The 19,247-nt window shown below is 41.8% G+C and overlaps 1 protein-coding gene across 2 annotated transcripts in view; it reads right to left on the reverse strand.

Moving 5' to 3' along the window:
• The window catches only part of FGF13 (fibroblast growth factor 13), a 121,324-nt gene that overhangs the window by 32,825 nt on the left and 69,252 nt on the right, over window positions 1-19,247 (reverse strand). For both annotated transcript variants that reach the window (XM_027899854.1, XM_027899850.1), the window contains one exon: window positions 15,565-15,668. In XM_027899854.1, the coding sequence (XP_027755655.1) occupies window positions 15,565-15,668 (104 nt within the window). The remainder of the gene's footprint in view (window positions 1-15,564; window positions 15,669-19,247) is intronic.

Genomic DNA, 19,247 nt, shown 5'->3' on the forward strand with positions numbered 1-19,247 from the left:
GCTGGGTTTAAAGGAAGAGCTAAGCATTTAAAATACACAAATACATGCTTTCCCAGTTTCAAATCCTGGAAACAGAAATGCTGCAGGCTGATGCCGTTCTATTGGCTCCCTGCTTGTAGGAGCAGGACCATTGCTGGGAAGATAAAGCATACAAAATGACTTTGAAATGCTTTTATGACTAAAATTTTTGCCTGTCTTACAACAGATCTTTGCTTATGACTGGAATTTAGTCTTTGTAGTAATGGTGAATATTACTAACAGGTTCCTACAGGGTTTTTTTTATTACAGACATTGCCCTAATCCTGATTTTATGCCACCTTAGCCTATTACAAGCACCAATACATGTAAGTAGAGCTCTGGCATGGCATACAGCCAGAGGAGTGAACAACTTCCAAATAGATCAGCTCGCTAGATGCAGATTGCTTATTAAATATTTTTGTACGGTAGGTAACGTAGCCAAGAACACCAATTTACAGAACTCCTGGCCTCTGGACAAACACCATATTTCAACAAGACTTCTCTGACTCTGACCCTTCTTCCCATGAGAAACTGCAATGCTGTGGCTGCACTACAGACACTGCTCTTGGTTATGTGCTCAGTGGCATCCAGCACTTTGGAGACAACCAACAACCCTAAAAACCACAGGACTGGCCCTTAAAAACTGGCACTTTCACAAGCAATCACTTGAAGTGACCCTCCTTTCCTAGAGGCTAAGCACTGCCCTAAGCATTGATGGTTCCCAACCTGAGGACAGCCCAGTGGTTTCCCCAGTGGCTTCCCCTGGCTTTGATAAGACCTGAGTTTCTCTGCAATGTTTCTTTCCTTATGGCCAGGAGCAGGTCAGCTCTCTCTTCCTTACCCAGCTGCTTTGTTTCATGAAAATTGCAGGAATTTAGTATCTCTGAAAACTGCACCCAATCTGCTATATTTTGTCAGAACTGTTTAATGTATTTTAATGTTATTAGGAGTTAAGGCACATATATAATCAGATGCCCAAACCAGCACACAAACACGGTATATACACTTCATGAAACAAGGAAACATTGTTCTGATGTGCATCTCTTAGATGAATTTTGTAAAGAAAGGGGCAGTGGGAAGGAGCTGGTAGAGAAGGGCATGCCTCACCTCCTGCCAAAAGCTTGCAAATACAGCCCTGCAAGTGAAAATATCATCGTGAAAACATGACCTCACTTGAGTCAGCAATGGCTGTGACACTGACATGCCCCAGCACGGCCAAGCACAGCATTTCATCCTCCTGTGCAGAGGACATGAAAGTATTACTACTGCTCTAATCCTTTCCCCAGGATGCGACCAAACCCAACAGGAAGAGTTCAGCTACTTTTAACCAGATTCTCTCTCTGTTCTACAAGATCTGCGTGGACTGAAGTGCATCAGAACAGAGTTGGTTCACGGACATTTGGGGCTTGCTTTGGCTCAGCATGGAGAAGATTGCTCAGCTGCAGTATTTAGCTCCTAATTTAATCTCAGATCTTTCCTCATCTCCTTTTTCAATAATGCCTGAGCTGTTGAGATGTCAGATTTTGCTGCAAGCCAATTTTGGAGCTAGTTTGCACATTATGCAGAATATAAACCCATATACAGCTATTTCATCAGTTTGGAGAAGAGGCTGAAAATACTGAAGTTTCCCTCATTGAAGCCTCTGTGAGGAAATGTCAGGCCACCAAGACTCAGTGTGAACCATTCAGCACTACCTTTGGCCATGCATTTTGGTATATCCCCCCTCATCCTCCTCTGCAGCAACACCTCTCTAGGAACAGGCACGAATCAGGGCAGCCTGGCTCACACCTATCCTGTGTAGGGGCGGCATCCTCAGCACCAGCCAGTGCACGGGGCCACTTGAAACCTGGGGACAGGGAGAAGGCTCTGGGAGAGAGGACAAATACTTCACAAGGGGCAGCTCCCTCACGCCTGAGAGATGAAATGAGCTCTTTCAAGCTGTACCACCACTCAGTACAGTGATCTTTGTATTGTGCTTGCTGTAATAGATGGTGTCACACAATACCAGGTGCTGATAAACACTGGGTACGTGACAGACTGATATGAATAGTGATAAATGCTGACGTGACTTTTCAGGAGAAAAAGCAAGGTGTGTAAAATAAATGCTTGGAGACTGTTTGAAATGTCCCCCTCCACAGGCTCTCTTTGATGGTTCCAGTTCGGTATTTTCATGTCCCAGTTCAACCCTTCCCGCACCAGCAGCATGCTCTGAGGCAGTGACCAAGGACATTGCTCTGATTAGGAGGCCTTCCCAGAGCAGCTAGAATTAGGAAAGGGCTACAGTCCCTGCTGAGTGTCTGAACAATGCTATTTCAACTGCAACCCCATATCATTTACTACTTGAACATAAAAACACAACATTGGTGAGACTTGGCAGGCAAGGTTATAACCTTGGAATTGGCGGATTCTCAGTGTGGGTGTGAATGATCCCTGTGAATGTAAATCACAAAAAAGTGGGTTTTCTAAGCAGAAATACAATTCTTTCCTCTTAATATCCCAATTTAGAAATATAGCCCGACCACAAGGCCAGCTCTCATAAGAATATCTACTAAAAAGCCATGGCAGCTTCTCATATGTGATAGACTGGAAGAAGCTTTCAAGGAGGTTCAGGTATTATCTGGTGACTGGTTGCACATGCCTTTTGAAGCAGAACACTCCAGTTCTAACCAGCCATAGCAAAGCATTATTCACACCCAGTCTTTCAGAGATGATGCAATCAGCCTTAGGGGCATGATTGCCTCCTAAATCTCACACATCAATGTGAGCAACAGACTAATATCACCATGCCAGTAGAGTGTCGAGGAAGGGTTGAATGAGTAAGAACAAATAAATCATGAATTGAAATTTAATTCATGCTATGAAGCTAAAACACAGAGCTACCTTTGTGGTGATTTCTATTTGAAAAAGGAAAAGAAAAAAACAAGTAAGCTGTCTTAAATCCAGATTGAGCCTGAGCCAAAAGTTTTACATCTAGAGAGACTAGGACTAGGAAAAAAGTCCTGAGTTCTGGCACATATCTCTTTCTGTTGGTGGTGTTTTTTTTTTTTTTTTTTTTTTTTTTTTTTTTTTTTTTTTTTTTTTTTTTTTTTTTTTTTTTTTTTTTTTTTTTTTTTTTTTTTGAATCTTCCCTGACCCCTGCTCCAAATCTCAGATGAGATTTTGTTCCAGGTTCCAGTATAAAACTGTACAACACTGCTTAGTAAAGGTTTGGATGTTGTTACTATTTATTCTCTAGATATGGATCTTTATCCATATCTTCTGTATAACATATATGTTCTTTATATTAAGAAACCAAACAATTGCAGCATCAGGTTGGTAGTGATGCAAACATATTATTTCAGAAGACCGCCAAGAAAAGAAAATTTAATCAAGGTTTTGGGACCTTAAGATTAGAGAGAAATTAAACTTTTTGTAGCCTTGTGAACCCACTTTTCAGGAAGGTGGAACGAAAATCTATTTACCCATTTTTGAGGTAATCAGTATTAACTCACAAAACACTCTATTTATAAGAGTAATATGGGCTATTTAGATATCCCTTGTATCTACTGCTCTCTTACAGAAATGGAAAATTTCACCTTCAGCTTCAAGTGCTTTTATTTTGGTTTAAGAACTACATGACCTGTAAAACCTCACACAACATTCTACCAGCAGAGCTTTAAAAATGCCAAAACATCAGTCAAAGGAACAAACTCTTCTCTTCATAATGTGTGGGACCTTGCTGCAGCTGACACAGTGATGAGGGTATGTGGAAGGGACAACCTGAGCATGTGCAAGGCACAGGGAGTTTTCAATCCTAGGTTACTTGACATTTGTTTTGAGTAAGAGTAGAGATGTTCAGATTTGGCCTTACTCCAGCAAACAGTCTCCAGAGGCATCAGCATGATAACTTAATTTTACCAACATTGCTTGACTCAGTAAAAAAGTACAGATTTAATAATTGCCATATGAAAAATTAAAGGCCATAACTATCACAATTACCCACATTAACTCCAATTATTTCATAAGAGAAGCCACTTCTGTTTAGAAGACTGTCAGAGCCAGAGGGAAACAAAACAGCTCAACAACAGAAAGCCTAGTATTAAATGAGAGGGGAAAAAAAAAAATCACTTGTCTTCTTTTACTGTCAGTCTTGTGATAATAAAATGAAGAGCTGCAAGTGCAGAGGGTTTTGTTTTGGGTAGCAAATGAAGCTCCATCAGATGATTCACAGCCAAGCCAGGGTGACTGTACCCATTTTCTCCCTTAACAACACAAAATGAGGCTGATTTCCTTAGTACAGGTATTCCCAAGCCACTTGCAGATCAAGAGTGCCTCCTTCTCAGCTGAAAATTCAGGATCCTGCAGGGATTCACCATGGGGAAATCACTGTATGGCCTCTAAACACAGCCCTGCCTGAGCTCTGTGATAGACATGGTGCATCAACACGAGCTTTTAGTGCTATCAGATCAATCTGCTCAGGAACATAAATCACCAGTGCAATGGCTATCGGCTGATGAGCAGGGAATATCTTCTCCTAGCCACTGCTGCTGGACATAATTTTATGAAGAAAAAGATTATTTATTGTTTATTTGTAAGAGCTACAAGTTATTTATAATAAATACTTGCCATTCTTGTACTGTTCCTACAAGCATAATTAAAGGAAATATAAACTGTTTCACTTAGAGAGTACAGGTGTTTTCTGGCATCTCACTGATTAGAAATGCAAATTTGGAAAACAATTAACTAATGCAGTAGAAATCAACAATTTGTATAAAGCCCTTTCAGGTCTTTTCTACCACAGCTGCAATAATTTCCCCAAGAGAAAGCCTAGGGAAGTCTGTGCTGAACTCCACTGCCCATGGTGCAAGCTGCCAGTCTCTCTGTCTAGAACACACAATAAATCTTTTTTTCACACGGAGGCAGCTAAAGCATAAATTAAAGTCAAGATTTTCAAAAATAGGTGAGTGATGCTGGCTCTGGTCTCATGATGCCCAGCAGAAGTTACACAGTCATCCCTGCTCATCTGTGACACCAGGCATGCGCTGTCTTCCACGGAAAGGCGTCAGGAAAAAAACAGCCTGTACTAGCTGGTGAACCTTATCAAAGCACTGCTGGTGCTGTGATAGCACTGCAAAAAGAGCCACTGCCAATGCTCCCCTGCATCTGGAGAACTAGAGATTTTCAAAGGGGGCTGCCAAAAAACTTCAAGTCCTAAAAGCAAATGTCCAAAAGTATAAGACATTTGAAGAGGGGAATTATTAGCAAACAAAACAGCACCTGGTTCTGCACTTGCTCAACTATTTCGTAGGAAACCATTAGTCCAGCTACTGCGTGGCTCAGAATGAAGCCCTGGGCATTCAGGTTTAGAGCAGGATCCAAGCCAGGGGCTCAAGTCTTGCCCATGACACCAAACAAACCCTCTGGGCATCCGGGACTGACATCTGTTGCTCTCCCTATTCCTGATGACCATTCCAGTCTCCAGGCAAGCAGTTTTTCACTCATTAAGTTTCACAGGCCTCATAAATGCTCTGTTCATTTTTTAATGACACATAAATTTCATATTGCAAATCAATGACTGTCTTGTCCAGATCTCAAAAATTTTACTCATATAAATTAATTCTCCCTGTGGCAGGCAATCAATGGAACTGCTAGCTCGAGTAAGGATTACATACATGGGAAAGGGTTTGCAATATCAAGCCCACTAAACGCTTGGTTCATCAGGTGAAGGGAACAGATCTGTACTTCAAACTGTATCTATTTCACTTATTAGAATTTCTTAGTTTTTTTTGTTCTGTTTCAAATCATTCACGTGTTTACTCTGAGCTTACTGTGCCTTCTGTCAGTGTCAATATGGCTCAGGTGGCAGCAGATGCTCTGCTAGATCTGAGCACACTGGTGTGAAATAACGAGAACAGAATGAGAATTGATGTGAACTTTTGCCTGAAACCCAAACTGAAACCTTCATATTTATGAAACTCTGTTTCTAATTTGTGCACCAGCTCCACAAGAGATTCTCATTTTAAAAATACTTCCAGTTTAGTCTGGAAGGTCTTCCAGTTTAGCTGGAGGACATGAGTACTGGCAGGGTGAGGAACAGCCCACTCTTTGCAGTTTGCTAAGCCCATTTTGTTAAAACATGAGGTTCTGGAGCTGTCATTCGAAGAAACACATGCTCACAAGTCCTTTGAGGTTTGCCCATTCCCAGTCAGCTCAAATGCAAGGTTTCACCAACACTTGGGTTCACTGCTTTCTCATAACAGGATTTTTTAACATCTGAAAAAGCTCTGGGGATGAGGATGGAGGGTCTAAATTGATCTCTCATTTATGTGCATTCAAACTAATCAGAGTAAGAAAAGGGGAAAACCGCTTTATAAAGCAGACAGCCTCTTGTGCTGCGCTTCTGAAACAAGCTCTCTGATTTTTAGATACCTCCTGAGGCTTTAAATAAACAGAACTGTACTTCACCAATTATTATGCCTGTTTTGCTTAGCTCCCCAGTGGATTTCATTTTAGAAGAACCGTACCGCTCAATATTCAGAGCTCTTTGGGTAAAATTACAAAAATGAAAAACAATGTGATGGCACCTGTAGCATCCACAGAATGTAAAATATGAAAGGCTTTATCAGTTCAATTATTTAAACCATCCAACTTCCTGGTAAAAGCTATTATATTGGCATTGTATCCAAAGACTCCCTAATTCATTCTAAATTTTGGATTCCTTTGTTAATCCTAGATTGCCTAATGGAAGCAGTTCAATATGAAAATGCAAGTTTCTTTATACAATTTTCATTCAAGAGAATTTTTTCTTTCCCAGGCCCTTTCTATATTTTCAGCAGCTTTAACTCTGAGAATCAGCTTATCTGTGGAAAAGTTAGTTTCTGAAATCAAGGCTTCAAGGGCATAATTTAAATATGACAACTTTTCCATTTCCTTTGTCCTTGCATAGCTTCTGCAAGATAAACACAAAGTTTATCTTGCTTTCTAGGACTCACACAGGTGTCTCTGGTCTCAGTACCAAGGAGTCATGCCAAGAGAATGGCATTCAGGCTGTGACTGAAGTAACTGAGTTTCCTTTAGAAACCCCTCCTCAGTTGTGCTGCAGTTCCCAAAAGCAATCATAAAACTCAGGATCTGAGTTTTATGGTATAATGACTCCTTTCTATTCACCACTGACTCCCCATTGTCTTTCCTCAATAGTATTTTCAAAAGAAGCCTTTTGATTGACAAGGTGAACTTTTACAGTCAAGCTGTATTCTCAGTTTTTGCACCTCATCCCTTGCAATAAAAATTCTGCAAGGAAAAGATGCTTTTAGTAGGTTTGCAAGGATGTAAAATGGCCAGGAAGCAGTAAACATTTCTCTTGAGGCTGCCAAGTAGGAACAGAACTGAATTCAGTTCCTCTTAGCACTGTTGTAACTGCAGGGCTACATGAAGATAAAAATACACAAAGACGTTTTTAATAAATTCACTCTGAATACCCCCACGTGACAAATCTGTTGATGATGCCAGTCTGGATGGATGGATAGTCATTTTGTGGAACTGAACTGCCCTTTACTTACTTTTAGCACAAGAATTGACAAATTTTGTTTGTCCTAGCACTGCTGAAAGAACTAAAGCTCCAAGTCCTGTCCTGCAGCAACAAGCACACACAAGACAAGGCCCAGGAAGATGCATATGAAGGAACAGGCACACTTCCATCTCCTCACTCAGCTTTTCCTGCAGCCCATTCTCACCCCTGTCCCATACTCTCATCACAACCACTTTTTCCCTGTGAATCCTTAGCCATGGTTAGCTAACACTTTTGGGTGTTTCTCATCAGAAGAGCAACAGCCTCCTGAAAATTGGCCTATAAGCAAAACATCAACAGGATGTAGCAACAGGACCAACCAGTCAGGGCACATCTTTCTCATCTTGTTAGCTAACTGCAGATGCCTATGGGAGAGTATGAGAAAAACAGAATTTTATCTTCATATTCACACTTCCCCAGCCTCTGGTAAGTGATGATTTCAGGGTACTTCTAAGCCAAACATAGTGTCATTGTACTGCTCAGCATTTTTCTTGCAAGAATTTACCTAGATGATAATTGAACCCACAAAACTGATGGGATCCTCAGGATCCCATAGCAGTGAGTTCCCCAGCTGAGCAACGTGCTGCGTGGAAAACACTTCCTGTCGGTTTAATAAACGTGATGAGTCCTTGCATTTCAGTGTCACCCTGGGTTAGTTCCTACCCTAGTTCTGAGTTTGTTTTCCAGTGCCAACCCACTCCTGTTGGTCTGGGGAGCCCTTGGAGACTGTCTTTGATTGCTCCAGCCTCCTTGTTTAGACGTTCATCGTCAGATGGGCGTTTGCAGCCGGCAGCAGGCTGCGAGCGCCGTCGGGGTGAGCCATCTTGTCGGCGGGTTACAGAGCGAGAGCAACGAGGCAGAAGCTCTGCTGAGTCACTGTGACAAGAGCTGCTCATTAGCTCAACCTGCAGCACGAGAGGGAGGGGAAAGCCCTTCTGGGCTTCCCAGGGGAGGAAGGCAGCTTTCTAGAAGGAAAGCAAGCTCGGGAAAGAAGCTGAGGTTTCATAATGGTATTTTCTTTTAATTAAGCCACATTCTAAAGAAACAGGGTCAGTTTGGAAAGTGATCTTGCTTCTGATCTTGAAGATATTTCACACATATTAGGAAAAATAAACAGCCTCAAAAATCCACATAAATACTAACATCCCTATTTTCCTAGTGAACTGAGCCCAGTGCTACAGGAAGCAGGCACAGGTGCTACTGGTGTGCATGGACCTCTACACCCCACAGGCACCTACACTACTGCTCACAAGGTGTATCACCCACATCAAATTTAGGAGAGAAAAGTGGAACACTTCCCCTTGGCTCTGCTGAATCATAGCAACGTAATCTGTCCTTTGGTGATCTCAACACGCAAACCCAGCAGAACACACCAAGAACCTGGCAATGCTCTTACTCTCACACTTTGCAACTCATGCTGTCTGCTCAAGTCCTTATCTGCTTACCACTCTTGCTTGCCAAACATGTTTTGCAATGTGACAGTGAGGAGTTGTGAGTATCCTCAAAGTCCTGGAACTCAGTATTCCTTGTTTGCTGGCCCAGGGCCAAAACACAATGCTGGAAGGGACTGGTGTGATCCAAGGTGCCAAACTATCACACTTGAGTTCAGCTCCAGATTCTGCCAAGGCTTTTTATTTTGGCATCATGGCAGTTTTGTGTCACAGTGACCCCAATCAGCACAGCAACAGACTGGAAAACTAGGGGTTATAACCTGCATTGCCATTTCAGCCACATTTCTGAGCTCATTGAGTCCCAAACTTCTGCTCTGAGCAACATCTGAAGTTTGAGCTTAAAAGGACTTTCTGCCTTTTTACCCAAGGATTTTAGCATTGATTAGTAAATGACTAACAAAGATAGTGGATATAATTTTAGTCTTTTATCTAGTTCGTATGTGTATTATTTATCTCATAGGACATTTAAACTCTTCTTGCAAAAACAACAATTTCATTGCTAATTTTTAACGGCATCTCTGTTAGGAAACCATTGAACAGGTGTCTAACTGCTGGTCTGTAAGGATCTGTGCAGAGCGCAGCCCTGAAGCATCACTCCCTCATGCTTGGTCTCCTCTGGTGAAGCCTCATCTGAGGAGGTGCTGAGTCTCCTCAGCTCCCACCACCTGCAGTGAGAGATGAATTCAAATCAGCATCTCTGTGGATTTCAGATGCCTGGGGGGTGACTTGTGGAGAAAAGCAGCATAATAGCTTCAAGACTTTCAGCTTGCTGAATCTCCTAATAATTCTCCCATGGGAGGCTTATGCCCTCCACACTTCTCTGCTGGGGACAGTAAGCAACCTGTCTCCAGAAATCTGGAATCACACTGATCCAAGCAGAGACAAGCTCCTGAAAGAAACAGCACCCATCTCTTAACCCCACCACTCATCAACAGCACATATCATTTAGACCAGCACAGATCTCATTCAGGGAGACCTGCTGCAGGAAACCACTCTGCTTCCCTGGGACCTGATCCCAGGAGTGTCCCACATCACAGAGCGGGGCCAGACAGGCACAGAGAGCTGAGCCACAGGCTACAGGTCTCTTCAGCAAGTGGGAGACAAATCTGTGAGCTCTGCAGGCACAGTCCAGCTCACAACTAAACCCAAAAACTCAGGGGCAGACTCCCTAGCAATGGGCTGAGCCCATGAGCCCATCCTGAGCCAGGGAGTGTCCGTTCAGGAGCATTATCAGGAGCCTGTGATGCTACATGAAGACCCACCAAGCTTCCCCTGTGCCAGGCACCAGCCAGCATCCACCTCTGTGCTGCAACACTGCTGTAAGACTGAACCAAAGTACACTGTTTGCATCCACTGAGCTCAGCTGCTGGCATCATTTAGAGCAGTGTCCATGGCTAAAGGCGTCACAAAACATTTATCACTTCAGGTTGGTCCTACAATGCCTGGGAACCTCTTTAGAGCACACTCCTGTCCCAGTGCTGATCCCACACCTTGCCTGTGGGGCAGTGGGAGCAGTCAGGGCTGTCAGCACACATCAGGTCACAGGAGGGCCAGAGCAGCCCTCCACACTGCGAGGATGTTGCATGTTTATCCAGCACAGAACAAGTTGTTGTGATGAGAAGAAAAACGTGCTGCGGCTGTACCTAAGCCCCTGCCATTGAAAAGAATGAATTGTGTTAAAGTGTAGTCTGCACTTGAGCATTCATGGTAAAAAATGATTTATACTGACATGCAAATTTAACTAGATGAAGCTTTTGATTATTTCCCCTATCTCTTGGTTTGTGCTATTTCTCTGAGGTGGAAAAATGCTCTTTGCCAGTAATTCATTATAAATGCCCCAGCCATTCCCATTAGCTACAGCAGGTCTCCACTGCACTGCTCAGTATTAAAATATGCACAAACTTCTCTTCTTTCCAACTCACCAAAACCAATTTTTGAAGCACTCTGAGAATTTAATCACATTTCAGTTCTCTTGGCTATAATCAACGTGCATGCTTCACGCAATATTTACTTTCTGTGCAGGTACCAAATTTATATATGAGAATTTATTTTTACATACAGAGAACAATGTTAGCTGAACGCTCTCTTAGGGTAAATTGCATGTAAAAGTCTGCCCAGGGTATTATACCAAAGTGCTCCTTAAACCCATACTAACTGCACCGAGTGACATCAGACAAGAGATGGCAAAATTAAGCCGCATACAGTAGCACTATTAACTCAAAAATATTGGGCATCCTAGAATACTTAAGAAAGCCAGCATGAACAATGCTTCCTAACAGACATCGTACAAAAGGCTGAATGCCCTGAATTTTCAGCAAATGAGTTGAAAGGCTGTAGGACAGATGGACAGACTGGACCCTATCACACACGACCAGGGCAAAGGACCACTCTTGGCTAAGGGCTCTCCCAACCTGGGAGAAGCTGTAAGCTTACTTGCCTATGACATTATTAAATTAAATACTTTGGTAAAACACAGGAACCCAGAACAAGACAAGATGGGAAATAAACCCTCTTAACAAGCTGAGCTGCACAGCTTTTGAGACTGGCCAGAAACACGCAATGAGCAGCACTTATTTCACTGTTCCTGACAATGTATCCAGTCTAAACAAGTGCACAGTTACCTGGGCTGAAATGTTCTATGGGAGAAAGAAGCATTTCACTGATAATCATTAAGTGATTTTTAAAACTCCAACATAATGGTTCATGGAAAATACACAGCTAGATGTTTAGAGGCTGTTTTTTAAACTTGCTGTACTTTGGGTTATGTTTCAGCCAATACAGAATCCAAGCAGTACAACCAATTCTCCTCACCTACATACACACCTTCCCCTTAAGGAACTTCACTTGCTGCTGCTCTGTATCACTGTGAGCCTCCTCTGTCACATCACCATCATATTAATGAGCAAGCAATAGCTCTAGGACTACATGTCTGACAAACAGATTCTTAAAATATTTTTCACTCTTCCGTTCAAGACAATGAAAGAATGCAGGGAATTCATAGAGTATGAAACCTGAAAACTCAGCTGTAGTGCATATGGTGCTCATTTGAAAGATGTGGTCATTCACAGAAAGCAAAATAAGATAAAATAAAAGCCACCCTAAAATACAAAAGGGCATGATTCCTGATGCTATTACATTAGACAGCAGTGTCATAACATGGTTTAAGTCATCTTGCAGCAGCATGACACTGGTGTAAGGAAGGATGAATCAAACCCTGTGTTTCCATTTTAAATGGATGCTCAAGCACCAAGAGCTGCAGCCCCAAATTGCTCCAAATAAGGTCCCTCCAAATAAAACTGTGAGGGTGGGTTCAGCTTGGGGTGGTGCAGTCACACAATTCCCACGGACTTTGGTAGGAAACTGGCTGTAGAAAAAAAAAACATTTCAAATGTGGTGTTCTTTTATGTGACATGGAGACACACGTTCCAGCCAGTGTGGACAGAATCCACACACTGCTTGGAGAATGGTGAGTAGGAGAGCACGGCAGGCTGCTGGGAGGACCAGGGTCGCTCCCCTTCCCTGCAGTCCAGGACTTTCAATGTGCTGCTACAACAAATGTATATATTTATGTAGTTAACATAATATCTTTCTTTTGCTTAGCTGAGTTGCTACCTTGTCCCCGAGGAGCTTTTATCGTTACATTAAAAATCTCATTTTTGCTCTAACTGACAGATGCTGCAAACTATCCATAAAGTCTGGCAGCCAACTACAGATATCTGTTCTCTGCAGGTTTATTATTCATCAGTGATCCTCCCATGGAGCAAATTCACCTCATTCTTGAGTACAGTCACTAGATCAGAAGCAAACCACACCTCAGGCTACCTGTGATGCCCGGGATCCTCCTCTGCACAGACACAAGTGCTGGAGTCACAACAGAACTAAAAGCGAGTGATCATGACATAGACCACAATATTCTCTCTCCCTATTACATTGCATCATCAATGCTAATTTAATTTCTCTCTGGAAATGGTGCATGCAACTATCTGTTATAGTTATTTACAATTTAAGTACATTTCTATTTCCCTTTGTTCTCTTGCTTCAGGAATCTGACAGTGTTTTGTGGGGCTTTTGCACCTGATCAATTCCATGTTGCCATCTGTCTGCTCCTGACAAATCCCATTCAGGAACACATCCCTCTGTGGGCTTGGAAACCCTCAGGATGTGTAGATGGCTGTCACTTACTTGAGCTGATCTGTTCCCCTGACTCCCTGGTGGCATTCCTTGAACAGGTGAGTGTTCAGCTGGTATAAATCAGCTGAGCTCTCTTGGGATTCATTTACATCAACCAAGAATACAGCCCAAAATACAGAGCTTATTTCCCATGCATCAGACTGTCAGACTCTATGCCTTGCTGAAAGGACCATTAGCAGCAAAAGAAATGCTAAAAACACTTAAAAAATAGTGCTGGAACTGGATTCTGGCAACCTTATGCATAGCAGGTGAAGTAGGGGAAGATGCTCCTCACCAGCCCTTGTCGACACCTGGGGCTCATTGACAGAGACATGAGTTGATTTTGCCCACCAAGAGTTTCTTGCAGTTATTATGAAGGACAAGACAATGAAACCAGAAAGCATGAGAGGATAAACCCCAAATTATTGAAAACTTGGGTAGCAACTTTCTTTAGAAAAGTAAATTGAAATTCAATAGACACCTGTCTTTGTGAAGAGTATTTAAAATACGAATCTGGGACATAACAACACAACAAAAGTCTGTTTAAGGCCTTTCCAAACCCATCAAGTTCAAGAATACAAGAATAAATGTAAGAAAATATAATTGCCTAATAAAATGACCACTGTTACTAAGGAGAAAATAGACATATGTCACCAGTTAATTTTGTAATGGCATAAACTATTAAAGTCACAGATACTAAAGGATTCAAGGAAGGCACTATTTATGATAACATAATCACATAAAGAACTATCCCTAATCAATGCAAATAATAAAAACTACAACCAAAGTGAATCTCTGAGCTCTAAGATGTCTAGATGCCCATCAAGCAAAAAGTTGGACTTAATCCGAATCAGTAATATTCTATCCCTTCTTCTCACGTCAAGGGATACTAGAAGTGATACTTCATTCTTTCAGTGGTCATGACTCTCAATGAGAAGCTACTCCTGCATTGTTAACAGTTTAGCAGGGGCAGAATCCACCCTCATCCCATTTTCTTCTTCTTTACAAAAACAGAGCTGATTTCCCCAGAATGTATGCAATGAAAGAACCGACCAGCTCAAACTAAGCACAGCAATGAAATTTTGCTTTATGTAGCAACCTCTCTATCCCACCTTGAGACACAACTTGAGGTGATGTTCCCCGAGGTGGGACTGAGCCCACAGAAGCCAGCACAGCACGACTTGGTGCTCTCTGGGGGAGTGAGCAGCCAGAAAGGACCGTGGCTGCAGACACTGATGCAAATGAAAACACGGTGCAGTCAAAGGTACATTTACAGTGCAAATGTAAATGACACTGAGCAGTCACAGGACTGTGACTACACAGGATTAGGGGACTTTGCACGTTCTGGCTGTGTGGCTACAGCCCTACAAACAGGTCTGTGGATTAACCACACTGAGCAAACAACCCGAGTAAAAAAAGAAAGCAGAGTTCGATGCCGTTCACTGAAATGTTACTTTGTCCCGCATCAACACCAGTTCTAATTTGCTTTGGCTCTGGCAGATACAAGAGGAAAAATATGCAAAGCTGCCCGTTGTCCCAGCTGTCAGGATTGCAAAATAAATGAGAGATTTGGATAAGTTTACTTAATTGTTATCAGTATTACGGGAATCATTCATAGAAAAGAATAATTTGCAGAAGATAATAAATTACATTTTCCTCTATTTTCCTCCTTGGGAAAAATCTATTAAGAGTTTATAATTAAAACTCCTGAACATAGTTCAACTAAATGTTTTTAATTGAAATTTAATTGAAAACTAGCCTATTTTTTAAAATGTCTTTTCTTCTTTTTTCTTCAGAAAAACATTGTTTGCTCTTGTAAGAAACATCACTGAAAATTATTTACTGACATTCTTTATCAAAACTCCTAATAAAACGGTTCTTTACTCACTCAGCAACTTGAAGCCATAAAATTTCTATGTGAAAATCCCGGCCAAACAAAAAAACCTACTTTCTCTAATCCCTTTTAATAACAGCAACACAGATTACATAGGAAGATATAAAATGTGTTCAGGCATGTGTGTGATACATGAGTTGTCCCTTCCCCTCCATACCCTGCACTGATTAGCCCAACCAGTTCACAGTGACCAAGAGAGAGGATCCTTTTTGTTTGGGGTTTTGGATGTGTTTTTTTTATATATTTCACACTTTAGGATTATTAGTTTGCATCAAAGGCACCACAGTTTGATTTCATGCACCGCATGGATTCCAAAGGGAAATAACAGAATAATAAGCTAGAACCAGACCATCGCCATTGCACTGAATTTGCTATCAAATCTCATGTCTATAGATTATAACCACATTCCCTGGAATAGTAAATTATAAAGTTACCAAGTTCTTGACACAATTTCACTGAGAACAGAATGAAAAATGTTTACTTACTGATGTGTATAGGTATCCTTCACTGTTCATTGCCAGATATAATTTTGTTTGAACCCCCTGAATCGCCACCACTCGTAAACCCACAGGTATGAGGTTAAACAAAGCTAGGAGAGAAAGGAGATGGAGAGCAAAATTAATCCTTTAGAGTATGCAGATTAGATAGAAAATTAAACCATAATTACCAGAACCAAATAAAAAATGTCTATTCATGCATATATTAATTTCTGTGGGTGCTACAGAGCAATACTGCTACTGTCATGTTCTTTTATAGAAATTTCCACCAATAGCTCAGAAATTACATGAGAGTGTCAACGTATCTCCCTCTTTCTCAAGATGGTGAACTGAAAGTACTGACAGCTTAAAGGACTTACCTGCCTCATGAGCAGAATCCAGGGTCTGCTGAGTAGAACTGACCATACTAATTTGTTTGGGGTTTTTTTGACAGTAAGTGCAAAAAGAAAACAAAAAGAAATCCAGAAGCAAACATACAAAAATTTTTACAAGACGTTAATTTTGTTTTTATTTTCAGATCAAATTCAGTTAACATTTTGACCAAAAGGAAGGAGGAAGATGAAATTCAGAGGAGTTCAAAACCATCATTAACATCACAGAATGCTTCCACTCAAAATTTAGTAGGGTTTTCTTTTTCCTCTTTTTAGAGGAGAATGAGTTTGAAAAAAACAGAATTAAATAACTTCAAAATGAAATTACAGCAATTCTTTAGATCTAGCCCTGAATCTGTGCTTTCAAAACTGAGCTGCTCCGAATGTTCTGCTTATGTTTATGCTTGTATACATGGTAATAATAGCAGTATTTGTAAGCAGAGATGTATCTTTAAAAAAAAAAGGAGATTCTGCTTTGTAAAGGGGTAAATTAAAGCCAAAAAAAAAAAAGAAGAAAAAAAAGCAAAGCTCTGCCATAGCTTGGATTCATGGATACATTAAAACTGAACAAAAACAACAAAGTGTTGAATACAGTACTCCATGTTCAATATGCAGGATTAAAAATAAAGGGGAGTTAAGAAAAGTTATCATAACCCAAAGCATCTCCTTCCAATCTGTAGTATAAGTGCAGAGATAGGATAAAGTAATGCCAAACTGCCTCTCATTTCCAATGATTTATTACTTGGCTGGAAAACTTTGGTCTGCTTCAGGCTGAAGTTTGCTATTTATGGTCACTGTCTGAAACCAGTTTAAAACTGAATTATGAATCTGAAATATTTTTATTCTTTTCAAAAGTATAAGTTTAGAGTTATGACCTCTTATAAATTCCTTTTTCAGCTTGAAAACCCCCAAATGGCCATATTTTATTAAAAAAGAAATTTACAGTTGGCCAGCATTTAATACAGATCCTAAATTCTGGATGTGAGATTGCCGAGTGCCCTGAAGTTGGGCATTGCATTTCCTACAATAGTCAAATGTAGCAGAAAAGGTGGAAATATCCAGAACTAACAAATAAATGTAGAACTTCATAAAATCTGTTTTTCTTTCCCTCTCATGTGGGAGAATGTACATGCAGACACAAACACACACACACATGCAGACCCTCCTCACACTCGCCTCAAGTATAAAATCAACATAAATGAATTTCTCCCTTCACTAAAACAAAACCCTCTGATTCTGTGCAGTATTTGGCAAAAGAATCTTAGGTTTCCAGTAAGGGAAATGGATTTTTCACTCGTTCTATCAAATGCTTGAGTTTATTTGGGGGAGAAAGTATTCCCTTTCTGACTCATTAAATACTCCCTTGGAGAGCCCTCTTTCGCAGCTCAACCCCAAAAAGCAGCATCTGATCTTTGTGTAGGCTGAAGAGCACAATTTAAAGCTCAGTATCCAGGCAGAACCTGCAGGTCTCTTTTGAAAGATGATTTCCTAATGGCACATTTACAAGTAGGGCAGGTGTTTGGGTATTTTCAGCACAAGGGTCTGAGCATGGGTTCCACTAAGAGCAGCGCTATGAACCTGCCAGTAACCAGCTGAGGACAGGGCAACGCCTGGGACAGCTGAGAAGACACAGCTACCAGGAGCCACAGAGACAGGCTTTAGTAAGGGATTCCTGGCTGTGCTTTGCTGGGCAAAGTGAGCAGATCTGAGTCTGAGTGATTGCCAGAGGAGGGCTGGGGCACCCACTGCAATGGGTGCTCAGCTGCTTCCCTCAGCAGCAGAACGTTCTCCTGCCATAAACATACATGCTCTATTTTGAGGCAAGATGAGGGTTGGGCACACTCAGAAGCTGGTTTAAACTTCAGTGGGATGAACAGCTGCTGTGGCACAGACAGTTGGAATTTCAGAAAGGGTTGTTGGGGGGGTGATGCTGACTCTGCTAAAGCTGTTGGAGGGGTGCACACTCTGTCCTGTGCCAGCACAGTCAGATGCCCCACCCAAGCTGCTGCCTCCAGGGAGAGGGGACATTAGCACTGCACCAGAAAAGGGATTGTCCCCTTTAGCAGCAGCTGTTATTCTCACTGTCCCTGCACAGCAGCAAGTCCAAATCTGGCTTCTGGAACTGTGAGTGTCCTGTCCATGTCGGTGGCTGCTGATGGTGCCCACAGCAGAGCCACACAGCCCCATCTCTCCAAGTCCCCAGCACCACAGACAACAGGATGCAGATGCTATCACATTTCTAGGGGATGATCCTCATGTGGGCAGGTATGACAGAAAGGGTGGCAAAAAAAGCCACAGGAAAATAAATTACTTGCTACTGTAATCAGCTGGAGTCAGCATAAAATAATGCAAAGCTATTTGCATCCTAGTCTTTCCCTACTACACTTGTGCTGTTTAAAATAAGGATATAATATCCATCCTAATGAAAAACTTCATGATGCCTGAGGGAGAGATGACCTTTGCCATGGCCCTTGTGCAATACAAACTGACAGAGAAACAAAGCTGCAAAATCAGAGGCAGCATGCCACAGCTGAATTTATGAACGTATACGATACTGTGAAGTCTGTGCCAGTCTTACCTTGGCCAGCTGGTCTTTTGTATGCTGTCTGCAGGATATTGTTTCCTATATTTCTTTATTTTATCAGTCTTGAAATCTTTTTGTCTTGCCAAAACTGGGGAATAAATTCTGCCTTTATTTAAACCCTTGCCCTATTCAACATACTTAACGAGCAAAAATCTGTTTCTCAGCCAGAAGATCCTTTCCACACGGCATTTCCTCAAATCACATGGACTCTTGGCTAAAACTGAAGCCTGATGAGTGCTATGGTTCCTTAAATCCGTGTGTCACTTTCTGCCTAAATTTTGCTCCAAACTCTCATCTTTCTTTCAAGCTCCCTGCAGTCGTGGATGCAAACTTGTTTTTTGTGAACCCTGCATGCAGCAGCGGGTCTGCAGAGCTTGAAATAATTGCTCCCAAGCCAGGAGCCAAAGGGGAGTTTGAGGCAAACTTCCCACCCATCTCTAGGTAACAAATGATGGAGAAGGTGGATCCTGGCCCCAGGCTGCTTGTGGGAGCACGAAACACAGCTGGTTATGGGGGGCTGCAAGCTCTTCCCATCCCTACCATACCCAGGGAAGAATAATTGCTTTTGGAGGGGGCTAAAAGTGGCTTCCCTGCAGTGCATGAAAATGGACTAAATGAGAGATGTCTTTGCAGACACTGAAAGAAAGGATTTTAGAGGGTCTGATCTGCTAAACATTCATGTTAGCAGGGGTTTGGGGGAAAGCACCTTATGTGGA

This window comes from Empidonax traillii, unplaced genomic scaffold (assembly GCF_003031625.1).
Source record: "Empidonax traillii isolate 1590-97213 ecotype Southwest subspecies unplaced genomic scaffold, ASM303162v1 scaffold20:size5563877, whole genome shotgun sequence".
In the NCBI taxonomy this organism is placed as follows: domain Eukaryota; kingdom Metazoa; phylum Chordata; class Aves; order Passeriformes; family Tyrannidae; genus Empidonax; species Empidonax traillii.